Source organism: Chelonia mydas, chromosome 15 (assembly GCF_015237465.2).
Source record: "Chelonia mydas isolate rCheMyd1 chromosome 15, rCheMyd1.pri.v2, whole genome shotgun sequence".
NCBI classification, from domain to species: Eukaryota; Metazoa; Chordata; order Testudines; family Cheloniidae; genus Chelonia; species Chelonia mydas.
The window spans coordinates 102,748-126,011 of NC_057856.1; the positions used below are offsets into that span (position 1 = coordinate 102,748).

Sequence of the window (23,264 nt, forward strand, 5' to 3'; positions counted from 1 at the left end):
GTCTCGCACTGGGGAAGGGGAGAAAACAGGATAAAACCAGAGTAGAATCCCATGTCCCCAATCCCTTCGACTTGCTCCTCAAACCCTCCCCTTCCTGCCTCCACTTCTCCCTCTGCACAGGATCTCACCAATGTCTCCTAAGAGCAAACGGACAAAATACACTGTGACCTGCTCCCTGCTCTCCTACAATGCTAGTCTCCTTCTCCCCTCTCATGGACTCAGGAGTTCTTTGTCTGCTCTCCTCATCTAACCCCTCCACTTGCCCCATGACCCCATCGCATCCTCTCCCCTGATCTCCCACATGCCCGCTCTCATCCTCTGCTTTACTCGTCTCCGTAACCTCTCGCTCTCCTCCCTCATGATACAAACATGCTTTAGTCTCTCATCTTAAAAACCCATCTTGGCCTGGCTTCTCCAGCTACTGCCCCATCTCCTTTCATCTCTACACTCATTGAACAGGGTCTGCAATCCCTGCCTGGAGTTCCTCTCCTCCAATCTCATCCTAGACCCTCCCCCATCTGGCTTCTGCCCCTTGCACTCCACTGAAACTACTCTCACCAAAGTTTCTAATGACCTTCCTAGCCAAAGCTCAGACTCAGTCCTCCAGCCTCACCCTTCCTGATCTGTCAGCCAGCTTTGACACAGTCAGCCATGCTTTTCCTCTTGAAATAGTGTCCTCCCTTGGCTTCTGTGACTCTGTCCTCCCTGGTTCTCCTCCTGCCTCTCTAATCACTCCTGGAGGATCCTCCTCATCTCCTCTCCAGCTTTCTGTGCGGGTTCTACAGACTCTGTGTCACGGAGTCCCAGGGCGATGCTCTGGAACTGCTCCCTACGAAGCCAGTCAGGACTCTGGGGAAGTCTCCTTTCTGTGAGCAGACTGTCTGCAGGACACACAGCTCACCTGGCTTCCACCTTCCTGGGTCTGACCTCGGAGCATTCAGCATCCGCTGACCCTCTGTGCGTTTCCCACAGCGAGCCCGCCCAGGCGGACTCCTGGGGAAGCCAGAGGGTCCTGCACCCCAACTTCACAGTCAGACGCGATTCTCAGCCAGCCAGTAAAACATAAGTTTTATTAGACGACAGGAACATGGTCTAAAACAGAGCTTGTAGGTGCAGAGAACAGGACCCCTCAGCTGGGTCCATTTTGGGGGTGCAGTGAGCCAGACAACCACGTCTGCACTTCACTCCATGTCCTCAGCCAGCCCCAAACTGAAACTCTCTCCAGCCCCTCCTCCTCTGGGCTTTGTCCCTTTCCCGGGCCAGGAGGTCACCTGATTCCTTTGTTCTCCAACCCCTTTAGCTCTCACCTTGCAGTGGGGAAGGGCCAGGCCATCAGTTGCCAGGAAACAGGGTGTTGGCCATTCTCTGTGTCCAGACCCCTGCACACACCTGCCCTCTAGGGCTCTGCAACGATCATACACCCTTATCCCACCACCTAGATACTTAAGAACTGCATAGGGGAAACTGAGGCACCCCCACAATATTCAGACGAAACATTAAGAACAGTACTGCTTCGTCACACTCTGTCCTTGGCCCCCTTCTCCTCCCCCTCTGCACCGTACCTCTGGGTAATCTCATCACAAACACAAATTCAACAACCGTCCCTATGCTGACCACTCGCAGATCTACCTCTGCTCCAGGCTTGTCTCCTTCTGGCCAAACTAATCTCTCAGCCTCTCTGTGACATCTCATCAATATTTAGCTGTCAACTCAAGCTCAACATGGCTAAAACAGAGCTCTGAATCTCCCCCAAACCCCCTTGCCACCTTCTCTCTCCACCACTGGGAACACCACCATCATCCTACCTGTCACTCAGGCCCTGGGCCTCATCAACTCCAACCTCTCTCGAGGGCCTCAGATCCCGGGTAAGTCTAAATCTTCCTGATTTTTTCTGCAGAGCATCTGAGTTACGGCCTGTCAAGGTTCCCTCCTGTCATAACCATACAGCTAAGGGTAGCCTAGAATTCCTCCTTACCTGTAAGGGGTTAAAAAACTCAAATAACCTGGTTGACACCTGACCAAAAGGACCAATGGGGAAAGAATATATTTTCAAATCTTGGGTGGAGGGGAAGGCTTTGTTTGTGTGTGTTCTCTTGGGAAGCAGAGAAGCATCAGGTCAGAAAACTCCTTCTCCTATAACCCATCCTAAAAGTCTCTCCTATTACAAAAATTGTAAGGAAAAGCCAGGTAAGGCATGTTAGATTATCTTTTGTTTTGCTTGTGAATTTTTCCTTTGCTGGAGGGAGGCTTATTCTTGTTTTTTGTAACTTTGAAACTAAGCCTAGAGGAAGTTCTGCTGTGTTTTTGAATCTTTTGTTACCCTGTAAAGTTATTTTCCATCCTGATTTTACAGAGGTGATTTTTACCTTTTTTTAAAATAAAATCCTTCTGACTGATTTCTCTATTGTCCTAAGACCCACGGGGTTGGGTCTGTGATCACTTGTAACCAATTGGTTAGGATATTATTCTCAAGCCTCCGAAGGAAAGGGGGTGTAAGGGCTTGGGGGGATATTTTGGGGGAATAGGAACTCCAAGTGGTCCTTTCCCTGATTCTTTGTTAAATCACTTGGTGGTGACAGCGTACCCTCCAAGGGCAAAGAATTTGTGCCTTGGGGAAGTTTTAACCTAAGCTGGTAGAAATAAGTTTAGGGGGTCTTTCATGCGGGTCCCCACATGTGTACCCTAGAGTTCAGAGTGGGGGAGGGAACCCTGACACCTCCCCACTCTGAACTCTAGGGTACACATGTGGGGACCCGCATGAAAGACCCCCTAAGCTTATTTCTACCAGCTTAGGTTAAAAACTTCCCCAAGGTACAAATCCTTCCTTGTCCTTGGATGGGTACTGCTGTCACCACCAAGTGAGTTAGACAAAGTTTCAGGAAAAGGACCACTTGGAATTCCTGTTTCCCTAAAATATCCCCCCAAGCACCTTCACCCCCTTTCCTGGGGAGGCTTGAGAATAATCTACCCAACCAAATAGGTAAACCAGGTGAGCACAGACCAGACCCTTGGTTTTTAGGACACTAAAAAACAATCAGATTCTTAAAAAACAGAACTTTATTATAAAGAAAAAAAATGTCGAAGAAACATCTCTGTAAAATCAGGATGGAAAGTAATTTTACAGGGTAATAAGATTCAAAACACAGAGGATTCCCCTCTAGGCAAAACTTTAAAGTTACAAAAAACAGAGATAAACCTCCCTCTTAGCACAGGGAAAATTCACAAGCTAAAACAAAAGATACTCTAATGCATTTCCTTGCTATTACTTACTATTTCTGTAAGTTAGATGTATCATTCAGTAGGAGCTAGATTACTTGCTTGGTCTCTCTCTTTGTCTCAGAAAGCACACACACACAGAGACAAAGCAGAAACCTTTCCCCTCCACAGATTTGAAAGTATCTTCTCCCCTTATTGGTCCTTTTGGTCAGGTGCCAACCAGGTTATCTGAGCTTCTTAACCCTTTAGAGGTCAAAGTAAAAACCTTCCCCTTTATATTTATGACATGGCCTTTCTTCTGTAGTGCCTCAGCTAAAAGTCTGATCAAGGGCCTCATCATCCCGTGCCTCAATAACTGTAACATCCTCCTCTCTGGCACTGCCAAATGCAATCTTGCCCCGCTTATATCCGTTCAGAATGCAGCTGCAAAGATCATTCTTCTACCTTATTGCTTTGATCATGTCATTCCTTTCTTTGCATCCCTCCATTAGCTCCCCCTTCTCAAATGCATCAAACACAAGCAGCTTGTCTTCTCTTTCAGCGTCCACCCCACCTGTCAATTCTCATTTGCTATGAAACTGTCAATGCTCCTCTCCAGTCGGTCCGTGATACCAGCCTCCTTTGCCCACATTAAGTTTCTGAACAAGCATCTACAGACTTTCTCTCAGGCCACTGTTCATGCGTGGGAAGAGGTCCCCATAAACATCCACAAAACTACTCATTGTCTATCCCTTTCTGGGGTGCAATCCAGACCAGCAAGGGGCTGTGTCATCAGCTGCCCTGCAGCCGTGGGTGCCTCACAGTGCTTTGCTGCTGTAGATCCCAACCTGGGCCGTTCCCAACCAGCCTACCAGAAAGCAGGCCACACCCTGCGTGTCTGTGCGCTAGACAATCCTGATTCATCAGCTCTGAGCCCCGCAGTCTTTCTACAGCCCCACTCTGGCTTTCACTAGCCTGGCTAGTACTTGCAGGGTGACCCCAACACCCTCCCAGTCCCAATTTTCCCCAAATCATGTGCTCTGAAATGTCCAGCCCTCCCCTGGACAGTTAAGAGAAATAATATGGTTTATGTGTTCCTTTAAAGACACAAAACTCATTGCACCTGATTAACTTAATGGGGTAAATACACCCTTCCCTCTAAACACTGCACTGAGTTGGTTTATAGTAAAATAAATCTGTTGACAACAGGACATAGGGTAAGCGATGCCAAGTAACAGGAATAAAGTTAGGCAGGTTATAAGCAAATACAAGTGAAAACATGCATCTAAAATACTAAAACTTACTCTAGCAAGATACAGACATTGCTCAAGACTGTTTTTCTCACCCATCATTCTTCTTCCCAGCCATGGCTGACATTCTCTCAGTCAGGCCCTTCCACAAATGCACATGGTGCTGGCTTCCCTTGTCTTCCTAGGTGAAAGATCTTTTCCTGAGCAGGTTTCTCACCTATAGTCAGTTCCAGAGACTTCAGCCCCCACCTCTTGGTTGAAGGACCCATCTTCCCCAGCTTGCAAGCGCTCTGCTCCCTCGGCTCTGGTGATACCAAAGGTGGCTTCTTTCCTTGCCTAGATCTTCCAAAGCTCAATGACCTTGGTTCAAGAGGCAGGATGACCTCCCGCTGTTCTTCCCTTCCTGTGGGCTTCCCATCTCCCAGTGTGATTTCTAGGTAAATGGGGCTTCCATTGTTTTGATTCTATCAGGCTTAATTTATATAGGTGACAGATAAATAGCTCGCCCACGTCCTGTCTGGGAGGGAACTGTGCCTTCCTTTGTTTGCCCTCACACTTTAAAACAAATAAATGAATATCCATAATTCCTCCTAGTGTTAATACAGACCGTTCACAGTTATATTAATCACCATTATCTCAGAGGCTTTCAGCAAAGACCCCACTCTGTACACTTGTATAATACTGAAGCGAATACTCACCAACAACCACATACCACACAACAGAACCACTAACCCAGGAACCTATCCTTGCAACAAAGCCCGTTGCCAACTGTGCCCACATATCTATTCAGGGGACACCATCACAGGGCCTAACAACATCAGCCACACTATCAGAGGCTCGTTCACCTGCACATCCACCAATGTGATATATGCCATCATGTGCGAGCAATGCCCCTCTGCCATGTACATTGGTCAAACTGGACAGTCTCTACGTAAAAGAATAAATGGACACAAATCAGATGTTAAGAATTATAACATTCATAAACCAGTCGGAGAACACTTCAATCTCTCTGGTCACGCAATCACAGACATGAGGGTCGCTATCTTAAAGCAAAAAAACTTCAAATCCAGACTCCAGCGAGAAACTGCTGAATTGGAATTCATTTGCAAATTGGATACTATTAATTTGGGCTTGAATAGAGACTGGGAGTGGCTAAGTCATTATGCAAGGTAGCCTATCTCCCCTTGTTTTTTTCTTACAACCCCCCCCCCCCACAAGACGTTCTGGTTAAACTTGGATTTATGCTGGAAATGGCCCACCTTGATTGCTGTGCACATTGTAAGATGAGCTATTGCCAGCAGGAGAGTGAGTTTGTGTGTGTGGTTTTTGGAGGGGGGCGTGGGGGGGGGTGAGAAAACCTGGATTAGTGCTGGAAATGACCCACCTTGATTATCATGCGCATTATAAAGAGAGGTTTCAAAGAGGGATGGGCTATTACCAGCAGGAGAGTGAGTTTGTATGTGTGTGTGGGGGGGGGTGGGGAAGGGTGAGAAAACCTGGATTTGTGCTGGAAATGGCCCTACTTGATGATCACTTTAGATAAGCTGTTACCAGCAGGAGAGTGGGGTGGGAGGAAGTTTTGTTTCATGGTCTCTGTGTGTATATAATGTCTTCTGCAGTTTCCACGATATGCTATGCATCCGATGAAGTGAGCTGTAGCTCACGAAAGCTCATGCTCAAATAAACTGGTTAGTCTCTAAGGTGCCACAAGTACTCCTTTTCTTTTTACGAATACAGACTAACACGGCCTTTACTCTGAATACAGTCATATTGTGTCCAATCAGCTGGTTCAGTTGCTTATCACTTGAGGCTCAGCCTCTCTGTATAGCCCAGTGAACCTTTGCAGTGGATTCTTCTGAAAAGTAAATCCCAGACCAAGCTTCTCTCTTGCCAGATGTAGTGGGCATGCTGTCTTCCTCCTCCCCCCTCAGCTTGTTAGTGTGACTTTGCTTCACCCCTTGTTAGCTTGATGAGTCTGTTTACTACTTATATGTAAATTGAGGTAAACATATTTCTTTCTTTAGGCTAAACCTGCTTAACAACTCGCCCTGACCCATCTAGTTCACACACACTTTAGTTATAACTCCAGCATATATTCGTGTCTTAATACCCATCGTGTACATACACCATGCAAGAATATTAATGATCAGTGAATTATTAGTTTTCAAATGATAACTCACAAGGCATATTTTGTACAAGATTACTAGCATAGTAGTGCGAGCTGTGAAGACGTGTGCTTAGTGTCACACTGTCCTCCCTCCAGTCCTGCCTCAAAACTCTCCTTTAATGTGATGCCTATACAAATCTTGACACTAGTTAGGCTGCTGGTGTGCAGAGACCACTGCCCATCACCACCAGTATTGTCTTTGTTTCTTTGTACTCCCCTGTCCCTCTCCATCTGGTATCTCTTGTCTTATTCCTAGATTTTAAGCTCTCTGAGGCGGGACAGAGACGGTGTATTTTTGTTCTGTGTCCATATCGCACCTAGCACAATGAACATAAGAACGGCCATACTGGCTCAGACCAAAGGTCCATCCAGCCCAGTATCCTGTCTTCTGACAGTGGCCAATGCCAGGTGCTCCAGAAGGAATGAACAGAACAGGTAATCAAGTGATCCATCCACTGTCACCCATTCCCAGCTTCTGGCAAACAGAATAGGGTCCTGGTCCATGACTGGGGGACATAGGTACTACAACCATACAAATAATAGGTAAAAATCAAACTCGTGATTAGTCACCCAGGAGAACAGAATTGTCCATTGTTTGTTGGAAATGATGCAAACCCATAGGACAATGCCCAGACCCTGAAGGCAGCTCCGTGCTGAGGGCCCAGGCCTGGCTCAGAGACCCGGGTGCTCTGGGTAAGGGCCAAATAACAAACTGGAAGGCTAGGTTTGCAATCAAAGCTTTAATCATTTCAGATCCAAATGTCAGACTGAGGTAGAGTGGCTGCTTGGGGGCACCATCTCCCCTTAGCACAGGGCCTGGGTTCCCACCCACTGCTCTCCAGAAAGCAAAGATATCAGCCACATCCTCTCCTCATAGCAGCAGTTCTGTCGCTTCAGGAATTGGGGCGGGAGCAGGGAGGGGAGCCCTGGCCTGCGAGCGGGGCAGTGACTGCTATACAGAGGGATGCAGTCTAGAGAATCTCCAGGACCCCAGTCATACCAGGGCACTGGTACAGTGTGTGTGTGTGTGTGTGTGTGTGGGGTGGGGGGTAGGGGGGGCAAAGTGTGTCCAGCAGGAGGATGCAGACACCTCCTCCCACGTACTCATTGGGTGGCAGTTTAGACAGCCACAGCATAGCAAGGGTTAAAGCTGCATTAGAAAATCAAAATTATGATGCGCTGAGTTGTCATATTGGAGGTTTTTCATTCAAACCAAATCTGCTGCTCCCCACCCCCTGGCATGGTCAGTTTCCATCGAGTGGATGGTTGTGGGTGATCCACAGCAGAACAAGTTACCGGGGCAGGTGGGAATTTGCCCCTTTTGACAGACAGACACGCGCACACACACACACATCCTGCCAGAAGGGCCAGGGACTTGCATTATGGACTTCAGTCTGTGGGGGGGAAGATACCGCTCTGTGGGCACAGGGCTCACAGGTTGACAGATGCATGCTGTCCTTGCCAACTGAGACATCCTGCTTCTGGGGCAGAGAGAGATGCACACAGAGAGTTCACCGTGGATCGAGGTGGGGCAGGGAGCTGGAAGCAGACAGCAGGCGATCTACCACGGGCTAAACTTCAGGATGATGGACTCTCCATCCTGAGGCTGGTAATCAGAGATACCTACAAAAAAAGATAGCAGAGCACAAGTCAGAAGGAGCAGCCTGGGCACAGATTAAGGAACTCATGCAGCACAGCTGAATTAGGAGCAAGAGGCACTACCCCAGAGACAGTCGGCTTCCTCGGGGTTTGGTACCACTCCTCAGGCAGGAGGCACTGAGAATGATTTCCTGGGTGTTGGCTCATGTACTTGGAGGATCTGCCTAAGGTGCTTATCCACCCCATCACTGTAGTGTCTGAAATGTCACAATCTCTAAAGTATTTATGCTCACATCACCCTGCAAGGCAGAGCTGTGCTATTATCCCCATTGTACAGGTGAGGAACTGAGGCACAGAGCAAGTGAGTGACCAGCCCAAGAGAACTGAACCCTGGTCTCCTGAGTCCTAGCCTAGTGCTCTAACCATTGAACCATCCTTCTTGATGAGATGGAGCACAGAGTAGTAGCTGAGCCCCAGAGGGGCGACATCATGGAGTCACCATGGAAAAGAGGAGGGCCACCTCTGGGGGCATTGCCTCTACCATGGGAAGCAAGAGCTTGGCTGGCCAGCAGGGGTAAGATGGAAAGAGCCCGTGCAGGGGAAACCCGAATAGTTTGGCAGACAGTAGCCCAGGCGCGTCAGTCCGCACAACTTCTGCCACCCAGGAGAGGAAGCTCCAGGAGTTCCACAGGTTGACTGTGCATTGTGTGAAGAAATGCTGCCTTTTGTTTGTTTTAAACCTGCTGCCTATTGATTTCATTGGGTGACCCCTGGTCCTTGAGTTATGAGAAGGAGTAAATAACACTTCCTTATTTACTTTCTCCACACCAATCATGAATTTATAGACCTCTATCATATCGCCCCCTTAGTCATCTCTTTTCCAAGCTGAAAAATCCCTGTTTTATTGATCTCTCCTCATATAGCAGCCATTCCATACCCTTAATCATTTTTGTTCCCTTTTCTGAACATTTTAAAATATATCTTTTTTGAGATGGGGCAACCACATCTGCACACAGTATTCAAGATGTGGGCATACCATGGATTTATATAGAGGCAATATGATATTTTCTGTCTTATTATCTATCCCTTTCTTAATGATTCCCAACATTCTGTTGGCTTTTTTGACTGCTGCTGCACATTGAGTGAATGTTTTCAGAGAACTATCCACAATGACTCCCAGATCTCTTTCTTGAGTGGTAACAGCTAATTTAGACCCCATCATTTTATAGGTATAGTTGGGATTATGTTTTCCAATGTGCATTACTTTGCATTTATCAGCATTGAATTTCATCACCTCTCGCATACAGTGATCTTCTCCTGCTGTCACTCCTGCTTATCCCTGGGGTGAGAGGGCACCAGGCCCAGTTTCTTTACTTCTTTTTCTGCACTCTGTTGTTGGTCTCATTTAGGCCATGGGCTCAGACATATTAATCAGTCATTTAGTCCTTGATCAGTGGAAGCTTTGGGCTGGTCTTGGCCCTCTTGGCTCCCCAGAGGGGCTGCTATCCATGCCAAAGCGAGAGAAGGGCCCCAGCACCAGGAACCAGAAACAAATGTGTCTGCTAATTGGGAATAGAGAAGCCTGCAGCAAGAACAGGCCCAATTCCCCAGGGTCTTTTGGGACAGCACATAGGATCAGTCAATGAGCATCTCCCCAATGCAGCAGAGGTCACCATTTTTTGTTTAAAAAAATATTTCAAAGGAAAAATGGCCTTTTTTCAAAACAAACTTTTTTGTTTATTTTGTTTTTTGGCAAAATGCCCACCCTGAAACCCAGAAACTTGGGAGGGTTGCTTTTTTATTGGAAAAACTGGAAAATTTCCATGGATTTTTTTTTAACGTTAAAGGTGAGTAATTGCTTATGCACACCCTTGACCCCACCCTGACTTCTGCAATCAAACAGAGACACTGCAGGTGCCAGCACATGCTTGTCACTGTGTGTGAAGTTCTGAGTTCTAGTGGCACCGAGGCCATTACACTGTGAATGCAAAACAGCCCCAACTCCAGCAGCTGGCAGCATCAGATCGTGGCAACCTTACAGCTAGTCATTACCCCCGACCTTATCATGGCAGTCTGGGAACCTTAAAGGTATAAAACAGCGGTTCTCAACGTGTGAGTCACAACCCCAAAGTGGGTTGCGACCCCATTTTAATGGGGTTGCCATGGCAGGTGTTAGACTTGCTTGGCCCAAGCTCAAGCTCAACTGCCCGGGACCAAAGCCTAAGCCTGAGGGCTTCAGCCCTTGGTGGTGGGGCTCAGGGTTATAGGCCCCACCCCCTGCCTGAGGCTGAAGCCCTTGGGCTATGGCTTTGGCCCTCCAGCCAGGGGTGATGGGGCTTGGGGTTTGACTGTGCCCACCTCCCACCCTCCCTGCCCAAGGCGGGGTCAGGCTTGAGTCCCCTCTCTTGGGGTTATGTAGTAATTTTTGTTGTCCGAAAGGGGTCGCGATGCAATAATTTTGAGAACCGCTGGTGTGAAACATTTAAACATTTCACTGTGCTAATGACACATCCCAAACCAGCCGAAGCTGACAGAACCCTTCGGGATGCTGGGTTTATTTTCATAGAAAAGCTGTTGTGCAACCTCTTATATCACGTAGAACACCAGGAAGTGCGAGTGAAGCCACACAAATTCTCTGGGCTGCGACACAACCTGAACAGCACACTTCTGTGGGTCCCAGCTCGCCAGGCCCCTGGCTCTGTGTATTCGGAGGGGTGTGACCACACTTAGCCTTACACTTCACACACTCACATTCCCTGTACAGTACCCTCCAGCCTGCTCATATTGCTCCTACCCGGTTCTATTCCCCTTCCAATCGCAACCTGCCCCCCGATCTCTCCCATCACACTACGGATGTGCTGAGCATGGGGGGCGGCGTCCTGGCTAAATTCATTCTGCTTGTTTCCTGAATGGGAAATGTGGACACTGGCTGTTTCCCTTGGGATTTCCACAAAGGACCATGCCCCTGGGCTTAGCCGAATGTGCAGCGCTACTGCTCCAGCAAAGACACGGCGAGTGCATTTCCCAGAGTGCCTTAGGGAAGGCCTCTCTTTGGACTGAGGTCTCAGTCAGCAGGCAGGCTTCTCTGGAGCACTGGGCTTCATCTGGGCAGGAGGCAGTGAGCTACTGCTGAGTCCACAGCCACGCTGAAGCTAACGGCTAGCCAGTCTTGGCAATAGGGTGACTAGACGTCCCGATTTTATCGGGACAGTCCTGATTTTAGGGGACTTGTCCAGCGTCCTGACCTTACATCGATATTGGGATAGCTCCCGGCGCTCGCCCGCCGGCAGGAGCACCACGTGTGCATGGGCAGGGCTTGCAGGCGCTGGGAGTGGGCAGAGAGCCCTCCGTCCCCACACCCGACCCGACCCGACCTGGCCCGCGACCTTAGGAGCCAGAGGGACCTGCCTGCCGGATGCTTCGCGGGATGGGAGCCACCCCAGTTAAGCACCGCCGGGACTCCCCACCTCGCCTCCTGGCAGGTCCCTCTGGCTCTTAGGATGGGGGGGCTCTGTGGGCTGCTCCCGCCTGCAAGCCCCGCTCCGCGGCTCTGGCAGCTCCCACTGGCACTTTTCCCGGGCAATGGGAGCCACGGAGCTCGCGCTTGTGGCGGGCGCAGCACATGGTGAGTCTGGAGACCCCCCCCTCTCTGATCTCACCCTAGGAGCCAGAGACCGCCCAGCAGGGCTGGTGAGTGCAGCCAGGGAAGGGGGCAGGGTGTGATGGTGAGTGTCTGGGAGGTGTGTGTGGGGGAGATGCTGGGCTGTGAGGGTGTGGAGGGCGCTGGGCAGTGGGGGAGGTTTATGTGTTTTGGGGTGCTAGACAGTGGGGGCCTATTGGTGGGTGCTGGGAAGTGGGGGAGATCTGTGTGTGTCAGGGCACTGGGCAGTGGGGGTCTGTGTGGGGCATTGTGAATTTGTGGTGGTGGGGCTGTGGGGAAGGGCACTGGGAGGGAGGAAGGGATGGAGGGGAAATCTGTGTGCATTGGGAAACTAGCGAGTGGGCGGTTCTGTGTGGGGTGCTGGGCAGCAGTGGTGGGGCTGTGGGCGGGGGGGCACTGGGTGGGGCGTGTGTGTGCACAGCACTGTGCATTTGTGGTGGAAGGCTTGTAGGGGGGCCCTGGGCATAGTGGATCCAGGGGCGCTGGGCAGGGGAGCTGTGTGGCGCATCGTGGGCCCACCCCCAACAGGAAGGGACACGCTGGTAGCACAGGGCCAGGCGGACCAGTGTGCCCTGGCTCCGGTCGGGGCTGTGCACCTGTCTCTGTCTCTTCCCCCCCACACCCTCACTCATCCAATGTGTCCTGATATTTCTCTCTTGCGATCTGGTTACCCTACTCGGCAATGAGGCTAGCTGGGCTCTAGGATTGGCAAGTGGGGCCCATGCCGATTAGGACCTTAGTCCCCCAGTTACAGGGACTGCGGGCAGCAGCTGCCTCCCTCTTCCCACTGTAGGGCAGAGGCCTTATACGATGCTTGCTGGGTGGGAGGTCTGCGGGGCTCGACCCTGTGTCTGCGGGATGGCCGATATCTCCGTGCCACTACCCAGCAGCTATGATAGAGCCCTCACAGCAGGCCAGACTGCCAGCTTCTTTTCTGGCCTTTGATTGGTCCGGGTCCCCCCGATAAGCCCAGGAGGAGTTCCAGGAAGTGTCATGCAACAAGGTGGGCTCCCCTGCCAGCGGTAGTGACAGACCTGCCCCTTGGCTCTGACTCCTGCTCTGGTTTCTAACATCAGCTCTGACCTTTGGTGCTGTTCCTGGATGCTGACCACCCTGCTCCAACCACTAGGCCTGACTGCCCGAGCCCTAGTCATGACACCAGGGCCCTCAAGGGCACCCATGTGCTCCTTTATCTTCTCCCAGGCCCTTCCTGTGCCACTGGCCTAGAGGGATCTGGCCCACCTTGCTGAGATGCAGTCAGCCTATTTAGGTTCCCTTAAGAAGTATTATTGCGTCTCAAGCCACCTGCATAGCTACCTGTCCCTACACGCCCAGTCTGCTTCATGTCTGCCCCTGGGCTATAAGTCACTGGTGATGTCAGGCACTATATACGGGATGGGTGGGCTTAAGGAGCCCCCTGAAAAGAGCCAATGGTGTGCTCTGTAACTGTCTTCAGTGGTGCAGCCCAGGGATCGCTGCGAGTGGGATTTGTGGATGATGCATGAGCTAGAATGGAATCCACCTCCCTCCCCAGTGCCGGGTGCTGCAGTGCTAACGGCAGTCACAAAGCAGCCTCATGCATCTCTAAGTGGGCTGGTCTGGCTGGGACACAGGGCAGGTCTAGCTTGCAATCCAAGGTGTGACAGCAGCTCAGGCAGACCTGTCCGTGCTAGTTTTACCTGCACTACCATTGCTACAAACAGGCAGTGTAGATGCGGCGGCATGGGCTTCAGCACAGACTCTCTAAGCCAGCCTGGGTCCCTGGGCACCTACTCACAGTGCTGCTGCCCAGGGCACTGCATCGACACGGCTCTGTGCAGCGATGCTGCCACGGCTACGCCTACCTGAGCTGCAGACAGCACAGACCTACCCACACACCGGCTAGGTTCCCCATGGCCTGGCACCTCATGTAGCCCTACAACAGCTGTGCACAAAGCCACCAAACCAGATGGCTCAACTTGCCTCCAGCAGCAGCTGTGCAGAGGGGTAGGTGGCAGCACAAGGTGCTGGACAGTGGGACATCAGACCCACAGGTAGCAGCTCTGCCAAGCAAGAGGGTACCACTTTAAAGCCACATTTTAGGCTAGAACTGCACTTTATCACTGCGATCCCTTTGGCAGCTGCACATAATGCCTCCACAGGCTTTATTCACCATCTGGAGATATGGGACCAAACCCAGCCCTGGGGGATGCAGCTCTCACTGAAGTAATGGGAATTGCACCCACTTACACCAGCCTGAATTTGGCCCCTAGGGTTTGGGTGATGCATGGAAAAGCCTTTCCTGAAGCAGGTCTATCCCTGGAAGAATCCTGAGGCCTGGGAAGAGGGGTGGAACCAGGCCAGCAGGTCCATTTCTTACAACACTCTCCCTTTCCATGCCCAAAGCTTTACCCCCTGCCAGGAATTCATTGCCCTTCATAGCCATGTGAGCAAACAGCCCCTGCCTGTGTTCTTTAGAGCAGCTTTTGGTGCATCGCAGCAGCAGCAGCTAGACAGAATATTCCAGGCGTGCCTGGGGGGGCTGCAAAGGGTACTGAGAGGGCCCCAAGCACACACTGACCACATGAGGTGCCAGGCTGCACTGTTTTCCACATGCTATTTCCCTCACCTTTCTGAAGACTGGTGTCTGGGGCCTGGAGGAGCTGCCAGTATCTCCGCTCTCCCTTGCTGGCTTTCACCCCCATCACTGCAGTTAACAATGGCCCATGCAGGGTGTTCTGGGTTTCAAACCTAGAGTTAGAGGGGAAGGAGAAGAGGGGACGTGACCTCCAGGCAGAGCAGAGAACAGGTTGTTTCCACTTTGGTTCCACTCAGGCAGCAGCAGCAGCGTGTCCCCACATCAGGGCCCTTGCTCAAGGACTGATGGGTTAGGAGCACAGTCCTGACCACACATAGCTGCACCTGGAGCCAAACCTCCTGTCACAGGGAAGTGCTGTGTGTAGCCCCCACCTATACTAACTAGCTGCCTTCCCACTGGTGGGATAAAAGACCAACAAGCAGCGCTGCAGACAGGCTCCTGCAGGAGATCCTGGGCCAGAGAATGGAGCTGGAAGGGAACTTGACACACCAGCCAGGGGAGAGACTTGTTGGGGATCCCTGGGGTGCTGGCAGCAGCAGAAGCCTCTGAGGCAGAGGCCTTAGGAGGCATCACATAGAATCATAGAATCATAAAATATCAGGGTTGGAAGGGAACTCAGGAGGTCATCTAGTCCAACCCCCTGCCCAGAGCAGGACCAATCCCCAACTAAATCATCCCAGCCAGGGCTCTGTCAAGCCTGACCTTAAAAACTTCTATGTAAGGGGATTCCACCACCTCCCTAGGTAACGCATTCCAGTGTTTCACCACCCTCCTAGTGAAAAAGTTTTTCCTAATATCCAACATAAACCGCCCCCACTGCAACTTGAGACCATTACTGCTTGTTCTGTCATTTGCTACCACTGAGAACAGTCTAGATCCATCCTCTTTGGAACCCCCTTTCAGGTAGTTGAAAGCAGCTATCAAATCCCCCCTCATTCTTCTCTTCCACAGACTAAACAATCCCAGTTCCCTCAGCCTCTCCTCATAAGTCATGTGTTCCAGTTCCCTAATCATTTTTGTTGCCCTCCGCAGGACGTTTTCCAATTTTTTCACATCCTTCTTGTAGTGTGGGGCCCAAAACTGGACACAATACTCCAGATGAGGCCTCCCCAATGCCGAATAGAGGGGAACGATCACGTCCCTCGATCTGCTGGCAATGCCCCTACTTATACAGCCCAAAATGCCATTGGCCTTCTTGACAACAAGGGCACACTGTTGACTTATATCCAGCTTCTCATCCACTGTAACCCCTAGGTCCTTTTCCGCAGAACTGCCGCCTAGCCATTCGGTCCCTAGTCTGTAGACGTGCATGGGATTCTTCCATCGTAAGTGCAGGACTCTGCACTTGTCCTTGTTGAACCTCATCAGATTTCTTTTGGCCCAACCCTCTAATTTGTCTAGGGTCCTCTGTATCCTATTCCTATCCTCCAGCGTATCTACCTCTCCTCCCAGTTTAGTGTCATCTGCAAACTTGCTGAGGGTGCAATCCACGCCATCCTCCAGATCATTAATTAAGATATTGAATAAAACCGGCCCGCGGACTGACCCTTGGGGCACTCCACTTGATCCTGGCTGCCAACTAGACATGGAGCCATTGATCACTACCCGTTGAGCCTGACAATCTAGCCAGCTTTCTCTCCTCCTTATAGTCTATTTATCCATCCCATACTTCTTTAACTTGCTGGCAAGAATACTGTGGGAGACAGTGTCAAAAGCTTTGCTAAATTCAAGGAATAACACGTCCACTGCTTTCCCGTCATCCACAGAGCCAGCAATTGGATTAGTCAGGCATAACTTGCCCTTGGTGAATCCATGCTGACTGTTCCTGATCACTTTCCTCTCCTCTAAGTGCTTCAGAATTGATTCCTTGAGGACCTGCTCCATGATTTTTCCAGGGACTGAGGTGAGGCTGACTGGTTTGTAGTTCCCAGGATCTTCCTTCTTCCCTTTTTGAAAGATGGGCACTACATTAGCCTTTTTCCAGTCTTCCGGGACTTCCCCCAATCGCCATGAGTTTTCAAAGATAATGGCCAATGGCTCTGCAATCACATCTGCCAATTCCTTCAGCACTCTCGGATGCAATGCATACGGCCCCATGGAGTTCTGCACGTCCAGCTTTTCTAAATAGTCCCAAACCACTTCTTTCTCCACAGAGGGCTGGTCACCTCCTCCCCATGCTGTGCTGCCCAGTGCAGCAGTCTGGGAGCTGACCTTGTTCATGAAGACAGAGGCAAAAAAAGCATTGAGTACATTAGCTTTTTCCACGTCCTCTGTCACTAGTTGCCTCCCTCATTCAGTAAGGGGCCCACACTTTCCTTGACTTTCTTCTTGTTGCTAACATACCTGAAGAAACCCTTCTTGTTACTCTTAACATCTCTTGCTAGCTTCAACTCCAAGTGTGATTTGGCCTTCCTGATTTCACTCCTGCATCCCCGAGCAATATTTTTATACTCTTCCCTGGTCATTTGTCCAATCTTCCACTTCTTGTAAGCTTCTTACAAGATGGCAGGGCCTGATTCACCCGTCTGGACTGATGTTGCACTGAGTTTATGTGAACAATAAATCCCACCCTTGGAGAAGGGAATGAAATGCTGACACTGGAGGAAGCTTCCCCAATGTGCTGGCTGGTGAGCTGGTCTGCTGGCTAGCACAAGAGTGGGGAAACTGAGGCAGATGCCAGGTTTGGGGAGACCCTGTTAATCTCCCTTTAGGATCATCCCACTTGTACAGACCTTCCCCACATACCCAGTAGATCCCTGCAGAAACTACAGCCTATTCGAACACAGAGGGGTTGTTTCATAGTGACGGATGTCCCAGAACTGTCATAAGAATCTGACACCTGGTAACTGTCTGGAATCCCTGAGGGAGCCTGGAAAACCCAGACCAGGTCCAGGAGTAGGACGGGACACTCGTGTTGTTACTGAACTAACGGCATGTTGCACCGAAAGGTCTCACGGCACTTCACGGCAGGTTGGTGGGTGTGATCATCCCCATGTTACGGGGTGGGGTGGGGCGGGGAGAACTGAGGCACAGAGAGGGGCAGCAACTTATCCAAGGACATGCAGTGAATGAGTGTCAGAGCCAGGAACAGAACCCAGGAGCTCTGCCTTACAGGCTTGGGCCCGGGGCCACTCTTCCTAGCATTAGTTCTGGGGCTGTGCAGGCAGATTCCCTGCTAGCATTGTGGGTGGGCATGCCCTGGACTGCCTCCCCCGCAGTTTAGGAGGCAGCGCGCTCCTCTTTCCAGGCCTGCCCTGCAGCCAGGCCTCCCCATCAGTCTGTTCCCAGCACAAGCAGGAGGTTCTCACGTGAACTGCCCAGGGCCCTGCTCTGCAGCAGTTCTCAGCACGTCCAGGAGGGAGGACCCAGAGGGCATCTGGATGGAGTGGTTGTACAGTGTCTCAGGGCTCGGAGGGTTCTCCACAGCCAGCTGAACGGTGATCATCTTGGTCCCCAGAATTACTGTCCTGGATCCCGGGCACGTGGTGTCTAGCTCCAAAGTGTCTGAGAAAGAGGGAGAGGCTGTCAGAAGCACCAATAGTCATGCAGACCCCTGTGGGGAGCCCTAGCATGACAACTTGCTGTCCTAGTCCTCCCTCCTTCTCGGGGCATGTTTGCTGGGCTCCTGGGATTTTTCCACCCTAGCCTTTCCTCAAAGGCCCCCATTGCAGTGACTGTAACTCCAGGCTCCCCCCTTCCCTTCCTCTTGGTGGGATCTGCCACTAGGCATGGGACCCAGGGCCCCCAAACCCTGCCCCTCCGTCTAGCATCCCTGTCCTTCCTGTTACCTTGCTCTGCCCGGCACTCCATGGTGGCGATGTCCAGGTAGCTCTTGCCATTCAGCACGGGCAGCAGCTGGGACATGATCATGGGGTTCTGGAAGTGACCCTGTTCCAGGCTCCCCAGCAGGGCATCCATGCCTTTGGGAAACTCTGGCTTCTTGCTCATCCCGGTGGCAATCAAGAGCTAACATGAAGGGTTCAAAGGAAGGGAGAAAAGCCTCATTACAAACATCTGACCCCCCTGCTTCAAAGCCAACTGCAGGGGAAAGTGAACCATCTGGTGGGCAGGATGAGGTCCAGCTGCCACAGAGCCCCTCCCTCTGCACTCTTTATTCAACCCTGGCACAGGACTCGGTGCTGCAGGAGAAACGGTCCCACACATGGCACTCCCTGCAAGGCAGCTACTTTCCTTCATGCAAGTTGGGTGGGCCGACACCTGCTCAGTTTGCTCCCACCAGGGCAGAATGTGGGGCCAGGATAAAATGGAGCATACTGCTGTAAGAGGAAGGGAAGGGTAGTAACACCTGCAGGGGTGAGGTGTCAGCAGCCTGACACAGCTTAATATGTGGGGGCAGATAGTTGGGGGCCTGGGGTGGTGTTGTCCCTGGGGTCAGTGACTGGCCCACATGCGCCAAACACGCTTACAGCTAAATAACGCTGCTGATCATTAAGGTTATGATTTAGTCAAGGGTATTTTTAGTAAAAGTCATGGACAGGTCACGGGCAATAAACAAAAATTCACAGCCCATGACCTCTCCATGACTTGTGCTATAAATACCCCGACTAAATCTTAGCTGGCGGCCAGCGGGGGGGGAGGGGGGCAGGCACTGCTCTGGATGGGGAGGCTGGGGGCCCACTGCTGGGTGGGGGGCTCAGGGGTCAGAGGCAGCAGCACCAGCTGCAGCTGCTCCCACAGCCCCTAGGATCACTGTTCAGGCGGTCCCCAGGGCCAGCTGCACTGGCTGCTGCTCAGGTGGTCCCTGGGGCCAGCTGCTTGGGCAGCCCTGGATTCTGCTACACCAGCCACTGCAGAGGTCACAGAGGTTGCGGAAAGTCATGGAATCCATGATTTCTGCAACCTCTGTGAAAGACGCAGAGCCCTACCCATCATCATTCTGAGGAGTGCTTTCCATTAAAGAAGCAATGCCAAATAATGTTGGCCTGGCACTCAGAAAAGATTCAGATAAATCAGGTTTTCAATTTCACCCCTTCTCACCCTATGTTAGAAACTCAGAGAGGCTGGCCATGCGCTAGTGCAGGAGAACCAGGAACCACAACCAACCAACTAGTTCTTCTATCTGAGCTGAGCCAAGTACAAAAAGCAAATGAACGGATGAGACATAAAACCAAGGCCCTTTCTACTTGTGGCCCTCACGCATTGACTGGCACTTTTTCTCAGAGTGGAAGCTGTTAACTCCAGTGTCTTCAAATTCCAACATGGGATCATTCTTCCCCCTCCAGGATCAGCTGAAATTGTTCTTAATTTCCTATCCTAAGTGACTGTGCAGTGATGATGGACATTGCTAAAGCGCAGCTGCCTTCCACCCCAGAGGTGGCTGCCTTCCAGCAAGGAGTGAGGCTAAGAGATCTCAGAAACCTAGCTAGCCTGGTGATAAAGACTGGATTTGATTTGCTGACCTCTGTCAGTTTTATGGTACTAAATCAGGCAAGGACATTGGGAAAAAAACCTACCTCAGCCAGATGCTGGTGTAGATCAGGAATAACTCCACTGAAGCAGAACATCAGTGTGAAATCTGACCCAGGCCCTATGTTTTTAAATGGACAATGTCCCTTTAAGCCAGATTGTATTCTGTAGGGTAAGAAGATGGGGGCAGGGCAGAGGTCATGCTGATGGACAAGCATGTGACCTGGAGTATGTCTACACTGCACACTGAGCCCAGGCTCTGACTCAGGTTTGAGCCCAAGCTCCCCCTGCATCCACACACAAACCAGTCTGACTTTAGTCAGCAAGTGCTCAGGGTCCAGGTCCTAGAATGTTGCTGAGAGGTGGGTCAGCACCCGAGTCCTGCTGCAACTTGGGTCCAACCCCTGTCACTTTGCAGTGTGGATGGACCTCAAGCCATAGACACCAGTCAGAAGGTCCGTGTAGTGCAGCATGGACGTATTAGTACAGCTGAGATCCAAGTCCAGCAACAGTAAACCCAAGTTCACAAAGCCGGGTGGACGTTCAAGCATGGACTTGGAAACACCAAGGGTACAGCTACACAGCCTGCCTCAGAGCCTGGGTCAGCTGACTTGGGCTTGCAGGATATGCGCTACAGGGCTGACAATAGCTGTGTAGGCGTGCAGCTCAGGCTGGAGCCCGGGCTCTCAGACCCAACCCCCTTGCCAGGTTTCAGAGCTCGGGTTCCAGTGCAACCAAACGTCCATGCTGCCTGCAGGGTGAGCCAAGTCAGCTGACCCAGGCTCTGAGACTCGGTGCCTCAGTCCTTCTTTGCAGTGTGGATGACCCACAGGCTTCGTGTGCAGTGCAGACGTATCCTCAGAGGGCTCCCCCAGAAGAAGGGGCTACGCTACGGTGGCATCTCCCCTCCATGCCACCCTGGGAAGCTGGCAATGCTGGGATCCTGCAAACCATGCAGGAGGAGGATGTGCTCCAGAGACCCGCTCTGCCCACCTGCATGGCCAGTGGGCTACTGAAGATGTTGCCAAAGGTGCCCTTGGTGGTCTGAGCCTGGAGAATACTGCCCGTCACTCTCTGGATAGCCAGGCTGATTGCTGCCACTAGCGTGAGCTCGTTGAGCTTGGCCTGCTTCAGGCAGGCGAAGGCCAAGCCTGCCATGGCCTTCGTGTCTGTGTGAGGAAGAGCAGGAGAAGGGGTTACAAGGAGAACCACCCCTGCCCAAGTTACTTCAGTGGAGCTATGGCCCTGTGTGGCTGGAGTGCAGAGCTGAGAATGGGAGAACCCAAACCCCTCTCGGGGGGAGCTGACTTGCATGTACCTCCCAAGGGAGATGCAAGGGCTGTGCTGTCTCCAGCCATGGCAGGAAGGCCGGCGAGCCTGGGGAGCTGGCACGGAGGACCATTCCGACACGTACGTACCCATGGAGAGCTTGACGCCATGCATGAAATTCTCAGCATCGAGGAGCTTCTGGATCACATGGGGGTCAATCTTCTTGCCATGGACACACAGGGCCAAGACCCCCAGGCTGTACTGGTAATAACTGGTGATGGGGCGGCCATTCCCTTTGAAAGCTGTGAGCAGGAGAAAGGAATCAGGAGGAAGAAAGCAGCTTGTGCTCCCCTCCCCCCAGCACAAGCCATCCTTCCCCCTCCATGCCCCAGGACTCTGCACCAGGGACTCTCCTCATCGCACCCCATTGGATGGAACCAACACAGCAAGCTTGTAATCCAAGCCACTGCCCCCCTTCAACCCCGCACTCAGTGCATACAGAGTTGAGGGTGGGGGTGAGAATTGGATGGACAGATGCTTCCTGGTGTTCTCAGCATGACTCTTTGTTATGAATGGCCCAGGAGGGGTACTGCTGCTGGGTCTGAGCTGTGAGCAGAGAATGAGGGTTCCACTGACAGCCATTCTCTGGCAGGGACACTGAGCTAGGAAGCAGCCCAGAGATGCTGCATGCCACCCCAGGCAGCTTCCTGCCACGCTCTGCAGTAACCCTCGGTGCTAGCCCCGAGCAGCACCCTCTTACCTATCTGCTCCTTCTCCTTGTGCAGATGGTACTTCAGCTGGGTCACCAGCTGCCTCCCCTGGTGCGTGTCGATGTTCTGGCAGGCAGCCCGCAGTGCTAGGAGGTACAGAGCCAGGCGGCCCATGTTGGGCTGCTTCTGCTGACCACCTGCTACAGAGCTGAGGTGACAACACAAGCCAAATACTCACCACATGGCTCCTCCTTCCCACATGTGTCCCCCGCCGTCCCCTCCCCCCACCGGCTGAGGGGAACTGCGTCCCCAGGGGCAGCAAACACCAGCTCTGGGACAGCTCTGAAGATCCTTAGCAGAGTTTGGGGCCTGATTGACCATAACCTTGTGCTTTTGTGTACCTGACAGGAACCTGTAAATGCATCCAGCCCCACGCCAGCTGTAAATCAGCAGAGAGCTATGCCTACCCTCATACTGTCCGGGTACCTCCCCTGGCACATCAATGCAGCCGGGGCACTGGATCCTGGGGCAAGCCTGGGAGGTCAACACACACAAGTGAGCAGAAAGCCAGCCCCTTTGAGAGGAGTCCATGACAGGAAGAAGATAGGCTTTGTGGAGGGCAGGGGAAAAGCTTGTTCATCTGGGATGCCTTTGCCCCAGGGTGCTCCTGCAAGTGGCAAGATACAGAGGGGCCCTGCTCCTTGCGCCACTCCTGATGGTGGGATTTGGGCTCCATTGGCCGTACCTGCTGGTGCTGGGCTGGAAGACATTCTTCAGCCTCTTGAGGTACTGGGCTTCTTTCTTCAGGCTGTGGTCAGCAGAAAGACGAAGGGCCACATACACACTGGGGTTCACCTCCTCTGATAGATCCTGGCTGAGTCTCAAGAGCTCCATGTTCAGGTGTTTGATCAGAGCAGAATTTCCCCTGGGGATTGCTTGGATAAAAACAAAGGAAGGAAGAATGGAAGGAGAGAATGAATGCCATGGAACAGAGAGTAAAAGGTAGGCAGCTGTGTGAGAAAAACAGCAAGTCTGTAACACTCAGAGAGTATCATCCGTAGATCTCAAATCGCTTCACAAAGCAAAGTCCCCCTTTAGGAAACTGAGGCACAGAGAAGGGGAAATGACTTGTCTGAAGTCCCACAACAAATCATACAGAGCCAGGAAGAATCAGAGAATCATAGAATATCAGGGTTGGAAGGGACCTCAGGAGGTCATCTAGTCCAACCCCCTGCTCAAAGCAGGACCAATCCCCAACTAAATCATCCCAGCCAGGGCTTTGTCAAGCCTGACCTTAAAGAGAACTGAGGTCTCCCAGCAAGGAGACCAGTGCCTGTCCATTGCTTCCCATATACCATGATTAATAAAAACAGCCTTATAGGAGATGAGATGTTGCTATATTTTCCAT

The 23,264-nt window shown here is 51.7% G+C and overlaps 1 protein-coding gene across 2 annotated transcripts in view; it reads right to left on the reverse strand.

Moving 5' to 3' along the window:
- Positions 1-7,406: 7,406 nt before the first annotated feature.
- TCN2 (transcobalamin 2) overlaps positions 7,407-23,264 on the reverse strand; it is a 32,957-nt gene continuing 17,099 nt past the window's right edge. Inside the window, exons 3-10 of one of the 2 annotated variants that reach the window (XM_043529585.1) lie at positions 22,602-22,791; positions 21,907-22,064; positions 21,296-21,448; positions 20,871-21,046; positions 18,239-18,416; positions 17,759-17,954; positions 14,481-14,602; positions 7,407-8,235 (exon numbers count right to left, since the gene is read on the reverse strand). In XM_043529585.1, the coding sequence (XP_043385520.1) occupies positions 8,174-8,235; positions 14,481-14,602; positions 17,759-17,954; positions 18,239-18,416; positions 20,871-21,046; positions 21,296-21,448; positions 21,907-22,064; positions 22,602-22,791 (1,235 nt within the window). In that variant the 3' untranslated portion in view covers positions 7,407-8,173. The remainder of the gene's footprint in view (positions 8,236-14,480; positions 14,603-17,758; positions 17,955-18,238; positions 18,417-20,870; positions 21,047-21,295; positions 21,449-21,906; positions 22,065-22,601; positions 22,792-23,264) is intronic. The other variant, XM_037878940.2, reaches the window with a different exon arrangement.